This window comes from Phaethon lepturus, unplaced genomic scaffold (assembly GCF_000687285.1).
Source record: "Phaethon lepturus isolate BGI_N335 unplaced genomic scaffold, ASM68728v1 scaffold18817, whole genome shotgun sequence".
NCBI lineage: Eukaryota > Metazoa > Chordata > Aves > Phaethontiformes > Phaethontidae > Phaethon > Phaethon lepturus.
In genome coordinates, this window is record NW_010554261.1 from 69,899 (window position 1) to 79,710 (window position 9,812).

Here is a 9,812-nt window from a genome sequence, read left to right on the forward strand (position 1 = left end):
ATGGCTTTGCAGCTAGCCAGATAAGTCTTCAAGGCACCTTTTAAAAACAAAACAATAGACCAAGTAGACCAAATGGTCCGTATAGACCAAACTCCTAGAAATCCCTTGCTGAAGCTAGTGATCAGTTGAATTTCTGTGTCATGTTCTCTGATGTAGAGCTGTTTTCTTTGCAAAGTGAAGTGGAGGAATGTGACCAATCCTGCATCTCAAATATCTGGATATACGGATTCATTAAAGAAAATGCTGGGAATGTCCTTCCTCCTTCTTTGAGATTTTGAAGCATGGAGCACTTGTCAAGCTCACAGGACATCTTGGCTTGACCACATCCTTTTGCATTAAAGTTCAGGCAGATTTTCTGTCTCTTCAGTTAAAAAACACAGTTGCATTGAGTCACTTACTCCCACTTAGAGTTTGTGCTGTGATAGAATTGATTTGATTCTCTATGTACCAGTTATACTGGGTCTTCATGATGAGAAGGGTGGTGATGATTTGTATTTCGAATAACATACCTAAAAGATCATATACGTTCATGAAATGCATATAAACAGATGTCAGCTTGATTTTCAGTCCTCTTTTACCTTAGAGTGATTGCTGCCAGTCTTTCTCCCCACCCCAGATATTGCAGCTTTGAAATGAGCATTTTTTTTAAATACTCCATTAATTTCTTTTAATTGTATGGCAATGATTTTATATTCCTGTTTTGTTTTGTTTTACTTTGAAAAGGCTGACAAAAAAACCCTTAAGATTGTTAGAAAACAAGAGGAGTGAAATAATGTCAGATGGAGAAAAAGTTCTTGTTCTTTTTGTTCTCATTCTTTTTTTCTGCTTGTGGACTTTGCAGCTATGTTGGGGTATGCCTCAGAAGAGAATAAGTTAAACAGGTTAACATTTGTGAAAAGATATTTCTGTCAAAGTACCTGAGCCTAGCTGATACCTCTGGTGTGTATAAAGAGTTCCAAGTAGAAAAACTCTTGTTTTATGATGGTTTAGTGTAGCCCTTCTTTGTTTTCCTTCACCTCGATGTTCTTGCGTTATCCCAGACTCTTTTGGTTTTTCACTGTCAGCCAGAAGTGGGAGAGCAATATTCCAGGTCAGTTCCCCTGTTACTGGGAACTCGGGGTTGGGGAATGTAACACAGATTACAAAAATAGATTTGGCTGAGGTGGTACCACCATTTAAAGAGAATTGAAATGAAATGTGAATCCCAGCTGAAAAGGCAGTCCAGTTCCATTAAACTTTGAAAATAATACACCACATAAGGCTTAGCAGCAGGAAATGGTAGAGACCACAGTACCCTCGAAATGGAAGGTAATGTTCCTGCTTGCCACCTGACCAAGCTTCTGTGGTTTATACCATAAAGAAGCCAAGGTTCCAGCCAAGGGCACAGCAGCCACTTGCCCACATCATAGAAGGCTTCAGTAATACTAAGGAAGAGAGAAAAACATTCCTGGCAGTTAGTTGTCTTTATGAGATTTTATCTTTCCGGAGAGGGGTTGGAGATAAATGCCACTAATTATGGCAAGGCCTGTGTAGTTTTGTGTGAAAGACTAAGATGGTACTGAGTGAGTAATTGCCCTGAAAATAAGGCTGTTAGGAATACACCGAGAAACTACAAAGGATGGAGAAAAAAACAAAAACTCTCTTGGCCGTCAAAACATGTGAGGATAAAGTAAATGTTGCCAAAGCTCAGGCTGGGTTAGACTTTGCAAAGGAAAGGAAAGCAAACAGCTGTATTCCTTAAGCATGTAAGTAATAGCAAGGTAAGGGAAAGCAGAAGTGGGTCCACAGTGAAGATAAGGCTGACAAAAAATGCAATTTTACGTGTAGTCAGGCAATCAAATGACTACTTGGCCTCCAGTTTCAGTTGGGACAATGGCGTTGGACATGGGGGCAAAAGAAGTCAGTGCGTAGCAAGATTTGGAAGTGGAAATTAACCCAATGGAGCTGGAAGCAAAATTTAAATCTTACTATACTGTAATGAGGAGTGAAATAAAATTTGACCAAATAGTCTTTGTCTCAGAAGAGTGGAAGAATTGTACAATGAAATTGTGAGCTTTGTGGAAACAATCTGTGATTAAATCAAGCTATTGTGATGTACCTTGACTGTCTAATTCAGGGTAATACTGTGTGACCACTGGGTGACAGAAGTATGACCTGCTGATAAACAATTAAAAAGAAAAGAGGAAAAAAAAGAGGTGATCTGAACAAGTATGTGTCCGTTAATCTAAACAGTAGATAAAACACCTTATTTGAAGGAATAACTAAAGATTGCTAGTTCTGCAAGGGAAGTCCTTTGACTTTATGAAGGTAAGTGGTATGAAATGTGACATGGATTCACCAAAGATTATGCTGGACTAGCTTGAGAGCTTTTATCGACAAAGTAACTGATTATGTCCATAAGGGAAATGTAGTGCACTTGAACATTCTGGACATCAATAAAGCACCTGAAGCCTGCCACGTGGAAATAATTATTTAAACTGGATAAAATGAGGTAGCAGTACACGAAGTGTCAAGTAGCTAAGAAGTTGACTTAAATGAGAGATTAGAGGTTTTATTGAAAAAGGAGATAATGGGGTTGGATGATACCTCCATACTATGGAGTTTCACATAAAATGATCTGGGGACTGATCTTTGCAATACTCCTACTGAGGTTACTGGCAAAAAGGGGAAAAAAATCTGCTAATGAAATTAATTGCTGAGGCAACATTTCAAACCTTCATCAGTGCAGAGGAGGATAGGCACATCATACACTAAGAACTGCAAAATGTTGCAGACTGTAATACTAAAAATAGAAATGTAATAGTAGAAAGTACCAGGTCATCTACTAAGAAAGCGTTGAGAATTTTGGCTACGAACAGGGTGCTGCTTATCAGTTGAAAGCAGAGAAGGAGAAAGACCTGAATATCAGTCAATAAATAAAAGCCACCAGTATTATGTGGCATATAAATAGGCAAGTGTGTTCTCAGCGTGTATCGGATGAGAGATTTCTGGCAGGGTTGTATGTTATGGTGATAAAGCCTCATCTGGAAAGCTGTGTTCAATTCTAATCACCAAGGTTCTGGAAAGATTAATCCAAACTGGGACAGGTGCAGAGACCTAGGGGATGATCAGCACGCTGAAGATCTTATCTCATGAGAAGAAGGCTTGGCTTGTTTAGCAAAGCAAAACAGAAGCTAGGGAAGATTGGGCTCTCTAAATAGTAAGCTGCGTTAAGGGTAAACAGTGGCAAGGTATTTAAGCTAAAATACTAGAATTTCAAAAAGAAATGGATGAATGCAGGTTAGAATTTAATTCATTGAGTTCCACAGTGAATGAAGCTCCTGCATAATTTTCTCCAACTGCCTGGTTCACACGTCCTTGCAATTTTCTGGGATTCATGGGATTTGTGCTTGCAAACATCTCACCCAGATTTTTCCCCGTGGTTCATTTCATCACAAACTGATTAAAAAGCAAATCAATTTAAGTCTATAAAAAGTTTTAAAAGTTGCTCCAGGTGGGCCTTTTCATTCCTTTCCTTCCCCATCTTTAAATGGTAGTAATATTTTTTTGTCCCTGACCCTGTAGACCTGCCTTGACCAGTAACAATTTTAACATTATGCAGCAGGATTGCCCCGTAACATTCCTACTTTTGTCTCACAGAACATACGCAGTCTGTGGTCAGGCTTTCCTCAATACTTACTACATAGGCTTCATTGCAGGTCTAGTTTTTGCAGCTAAAATGTCCTTATTTCCTCTCTCAACTAGGACTCTTAACATTCTTTTTAGCACCTATTAGCCAAAACCACTAAGATTCCCTTTTGCAGTCTGGCTCCCCAGCAGGTTCTGCCAGTAGTGGTGAACAGGATAATGACATAAGGTATTTTCTTGCTTTATTTACCTCCCTCTGCCTCATGCCCTGTTTCTCCCAGTTGCTGAATTTCCTTATAAAAATTACAGTTCTAACTGTGACTGTTGGCATTTAGTGTTTATTCACTGGCTTATTCTTTAGGTTCTAATGTAAATGGTCTGGAAGAGCCCAGCCTTGCTAAGCGGCTGCGTGGCACACCTGAACGGATTGAGCTGGAGAACTACCGACTGTCACTGCAGCGGGAAGAAGAACTGGAAGAGGTTCCTGAAGAGACACTAGCAGAGCATAACTTGAGCAATGTGTTGGACAAAGGAACAGAAGAGGATGTACCCAGCAGGTTAGTACACATTGTCCACAAGCTTTTTTTATACCCATCCCAACAGACTTTTGCCTGCTTTTCCCTTAGGTTCTTTTAATGTAGTATTTACCAGGTTGCCCTTTATAAAGTGGTTGAAAATGTTCTGTGTATGTACACAGGTATTTTAGCTTGTAGTTTCTGTTCTTCTAAATAGCTTACTACCGTTCTTGGAAGATACCTGTAGTACCATAATTCCATGAAATTCAGTCCTAAGTTAGAAGGGATTTTAAAAAATTTTTAAGTTTTTTTTAATTGTAGCAAAGACAAGTGAGTTTTTTGAGGAAACAGAACATGCATTCAAATGGGAGTGGGTTCCAAAGTTAACTTATTTTCTGTATGTTTTGTGTTATAACTCAAAACCACTTTTGGTTTAATCATTGGAACTTTACACACATCTAAACCTGACTGAATGCCAATGCAATGCCTGAGAGAGATTAATTTGAAGTAATAGTTATGGATGTTGAAAAACATGTTGTACCTTCACGGATTTCTCTTTATCTGCAAAATGATGTATAAGCACACCAGGATCCAAATATATGCAGGTAAAGCTACTGGAAATAGTTGTTGCAAGAATCACTGAGAGAAAATACTTGATGAAGAATGCTTGTGAACTTTATAGTCAATCACACACTTTTCGCAGAGTCTCTATCTCTTAATATGGTTTCTAATCATGTACTTTTCTTTGTAGCAATAACAACCCTTACGTTTTCAGCTCTCAGTCTGTCCAGTAGTCTTCTTGAAGTAAATTCAGAAAATGCTATTACTGGTTTCCTGAGACTTAGAGCCTACAAATGTATTCTATGTATGCACTACGTACAGGTATAGGACTGCATGAGAAATTCCTTACTACATTTATACATATGAAATTGAATTGGATTGGTGTGGCAAAGAATACAGGAATAAAAATGTTCATTAAAATGTTTACAGGATTAATGTAGCACAGAATCTGTCATTTATTTATCTGATAAGTTTGAAGATGCAGGATCTGGAAAGGAGTAATTTAGTAGCCTGAACTTGGCTTTGAGAGAGAGTGTATACATGTGGACTCATGAAGGTGTGGCTTTCATAAAAGTGCCTGGAAATTGCTAATATCTTGTACAGCTGTTTTCTCTATAATAATACTTATTCATTAATCTCTTAACATATTAATTTCTTTAGAAGATACTATTTTGATATTATACATAACTGAGATCTCATCTTTTCCTCTGGTTGAATAATCTTGGCACTCGGACTAGATGACCTTTAAAGGTCCCTTCCAACCCAAAGATTCTATGATTCTATGACTATTTGTGGGAGATGCAAACTCTGTTTGCCTCACTCATCGTTGCTTTAGCTCCCTGCTCAGGCCTAGGAATTATATCAACTGTGACAATATAGGCATTAATGATATTGAGGGGTTTTTAGTCCTTTATGTTTCTAGCTCTAAAACAAATTATTGTTATTGTTATTGTTACTATTATAATTATTATTATTTTTAATTAATTAATTAATTCCAATAAATCAGGACAGAGTAGGCCTGCTCAGTAAATGGCAGAAGACTTACAAAGCAGAAGAGTTAGTTAAAAAAAATGGTGGAGTTTTGGCATGAAGCTGTTGGTAATCTCTAAAAGGTGTTTTGCAATACTGTGGAGACTGAAGCAGTACACTGTTAGGTTAGTGAGTTTGATTTCCTATTGTAGGGTACTACATTTAGTTCCCTTTGTCCTACATAATTCCCTTAACCTGTATTAAACTGACTAGTTCTGTCTGTAATAGACTGAATTGTAACTTTGCATGTGAAAAGTAGTGTTTAGTGGGCAACTCACGCTCTATGATAGAGAGGAAGGAGAAAATACATCAAATTCCCTGTTAGTTTGACCTGGAAAAATTTCTGTCCCAAATCCAAATATGGCAAGTAATTTCCTCAAAGCATGGATAAGGCTGTGCAGGCCAAACATCAGAGAGAGACTTTTCTAGATGATGTAGCTCTCGGGTGTCCTCTGTTCAGCTCTACCCACTCCATGATATGGCACAGAAAGCCGGTGTTTAAAAAAAAAAAAAAAAAAAAAAGGAAAGTCTGACCCATTTCAGCAACAAAAACAAAAGAAGTTTGACTCCTGTAACAAGCCAACCAAAGCCCTGATTTCATCATCTTCACTGTCTTGGTGCAGCGCCACAGGGTTAGGAGCAGGCGGAGGAGATGGGGAACTTTCTGTTCCCTCCGTGTCTTACGGAGCCGTGGATCAGGCTTCAGGGTTCAGTGAGGCAATAACACTGAATCAAGCAGAGACCACACATTTTGCTGCACAGCTTCCCATCACGCACACACTTAGGAGTATGCACACTGCACAGAAAATTTACAGAAAACAGCATTCAAAGTGTGCTTTTTCAAAAGAGAGTTAATCTTGTTTAAGCTTCCAACAAGAAAAAAATAAGTTAAGCAAGCAAACACTGACTACACAGCTTTTTAGGGGCAGAAAACCCTTCAGATGCCTTATTCATCCCCTTTAACTTGCAGTAACTCCCACTACATCATCTGCAGTTTTGATGTAATACTCTGTAGCCTTTCGAAGTGTCCTAGGACAGGCTGTGCTGTATGGGTTCGTATGGTAAGGGAAGAGCTTCGTTTCCACAGTTTAGGTTTTGGCTCCTCTCCTCAGCGCTAAATCTGTGTTAACTACACCTTTTTAATTAGGTAGTCAACTGCTTATACAAATTCTGTAAAGCAACCTAGTTTGGTCTTTGATTTCTGCTTTATAGAACAAAAAAGTTTCAGCTGTTGAATTAATTCCTGTGCCACAGAGCTGCCATGCTAAAAGGAATGGTCCCTATACCAGGCCATCTCACAGTCATCTTTCAGCTTCTCATTTCTCAGTATTCAAAGGTCAAACAAAAACCAAGTTATAAATAAAAGCCAAAGAAGGTAAAGTGAGCTATGTGGTAAAGAATTTATGTCGTCAATATTACATGCGATAAGCCAGCTGGTTGAAGAGCAGCAGCTCGTCCCATTCAGCAGTCATGGCAACAGTTTGAGCGGCAGTAAACCTTATTGACAGCACATGAAAACCCCAGCATGCAGCACCTGTCAGGTTTATTTCCATACCAAAGGGTGGGAAAGTTAATGAGGGAGGAGGGGAACATCACTTCTTGTCTCTGCGACAATATCTGCATAAAGTATTTGGAATATACTTCAGTCTCCAGGAACATGCACCGAGTGTTTGTATTCGGTATTTAGCATGTGAAAACCAGGCAACCTCTTAAAAATAAGTATTCAGTTTATGCTGTGAAAAAGTGGGTTGTAATTTGAGCAAAATAATGTTTGTATATATGCAGAACAGTGAGGAGAATTTAAGAGCCTATGGACAAAAGTATGTGACAATCAGAGCATGAAAAAAGTGGTGTTTTCCTTATTAGCTTTTCCATCAAAAATAGTATCTCAGACAAGTAGATGAAAAAAATTATGTAAATATGATATGTTCATGTAGTGTTAGACTAATTTGGAGTTCTGTACCTGAATATGTGTAGCTGCAATATAAGAGAAAGGATGCTGCCATATATATTTTTTTTTTGAAACTGTCAGTTTGTCACATACTGTAATAAAACCTGTGTATGGAAAACAGAATTGCAACAACTGTACGAGTTGTATTTTATAGACCTACATGAAATTTAAACTTAATTATTTTCAACTTGTAGGTTTTCCCTCTTGTTGTGAATCTGTTAGCTACAGTGATAGCTGTCATAAGGAAGCAGCAGAAGTGGAATACTGTTCTTAGATGATGATTCACCCAAACTTTAACCATTCACAAACGGTTTTCTCCTTCAATCCAGCTGAATTTGGGCCTTTTAAGATTTATGTGGGAAGCATCCAACTGCTGCTCTAATAAATGCAGTTCTTTTATGACAATGAACTGTTAAGGAAAAACAAAGGAAGAGGACCCTTTTACCCTGCAGTGATGTTCTCTGAATGTGCTGTAGTTCACATTAATTTTTCCAGTGACAAATGGAACCATCTTTCTCCCCAGTACCACTAGGTAGTCCAGCAAGCAAGAGTGAGCTGGATTAAATGTCATTGTAGAGGCAGTTACATTTGTTGCCCCTGCTGCTTATACTGAGGAACTGTTAGAACTAAACAGAGATGTCTACTAAAAAGCACTAATGATTTGCTGGTTTGCATGTTTTAGACTTTGCTGTGAGAATAATAAGCTTATTCTTGTAACTATCCTTGCACTGCTTCCTACAGTTTCTTGCCACTATGTACACTCTGTACCTAATTGGATACATATTATAGTTCTGTCTGTGATGTAGAAAAGTGAGGAATTTTGTGGGTTTTTTCTGTAGCTCTCCTTAGCTCACGTGCTGTATTCTTTGGCCTGATACTTGTGTTGTGTATTCTTTCCACTCCCAAAGCCTTTCTGTGGTTCACCCAGCAATTGCCAAAAACATCTCATCTGCCCAAAATGCTAGCAAGTAGCTGCCATTATTAAAAGATGTGACCTTTTATATTCTGACACTGCTAAGATCTCTTGCACTGGTTTATCCAAAGCAACGTGATATGAAGAAAGTAGTTTCTTTCTGCTGTATTCAACTGTCATGAACTGTAACAATTAATGCTGCACAAATATTTGGACTTGGCTTCACAGGCACTTTCCTACTGCTTCACCTTCTTTAAAAGAAGCAGGGCAAGGACCTGTGATGCTGCCACTAAAATGCCTATGAAATATTGAAAACAGAAAACCAGTATTATGGTTTCCATTGTACGTCTGGGACTTGTATGTATTGAAACAACTTGTCGGTGATCCAAGACTGATGTAGGAAACATTAGCTAATTGTTTGTTTATCTTTTTTTCTAAATTCTTACAGTAGTTCAGAATCTGAGATGGAGGAGGAAGATGAGGAGGAAGATGATGAACTACTGCTGCCTCAGCAACCCCCTTCAGACTTGGGTGGTGTGCCATGGAAAGAGGCTGTGCGTATCCATGCCCTCCTGAAGGGAAAAAGGAAAATCATGAGACTGAGGACAAAGAGGAGGAGGAGGACGACGACGATGAAGATGAAGAGGAGGAAGATGAGGAGTCGAGCGAAGGTTAGACTGATTTCTCCTTCCGTTCTCCTAGACAGCAGTTGAATACTTGCCATGCAGAATGAGAAAGATTTGCCTTGGAAAACTTTTCTTCTTCTTTCACTACTTTGTTGCTTTGATTTTTGCGGGAGTTGGAAGGAAGTTGTCAAGGAAAGCTTTAGGTCGATCATTCTGGATACAGAAGAACTTTGCCCATAGGGCAGTTACAGCACTAATACCAACACAATATGCTTCCCATACACCATGCCAACGTGCAATTCACAGCTTTCTGACACTGTATTGTTTTATTGTTGTTTTTGATTATTACTGGGGATTGGATTTGAAAGTGCCCTTTGTTCTTTGGCAGCAAGAGCTGGATGCATTGTGGAGGCAGTGTTTTCAGTTTTGCAGAGTGCCGCACTAAGGGGTAGTGCCCTCTAATTGTCATCATGGCATCCCAGAAGCAGCTGCTTGTTGCTTTCCTTAGTTAAAAGATGGCCGTGAGAAATCAGGGAGTTCAGGTGGTTCCCATTTTAGCTCTGAGGGATTTCTGTGGAAAATCTTAGGGA

At 38.8% G+C, this 9,812-nt stretch overlaps 1 protein-coding gene across 1 annotated transcript in view; it reads left to right on the forward strand.

Annotated features, from left to right (window-relative positions):
* LOC104624437 (protein-methionine sulfoxide oxidase MICAL3-like) overlaps positions 1-9,812 on the forward strand; it is a 107,182-nt gene that overhangs the window by 56,945 nt on the left and 40,425 nt on the right. Inside the window, 3 exon segments of the mRNA XM_010291802.1 lie at positions 3,989-4,184; positions 9,045-9,178; positions 9,181-9,267. Of these exon segments, the coding sequence (XP_010290104.1) occupies positions 3,989-4,184; positions 9,045-9,178; positions 9,181-9,267 (417 nt within the window).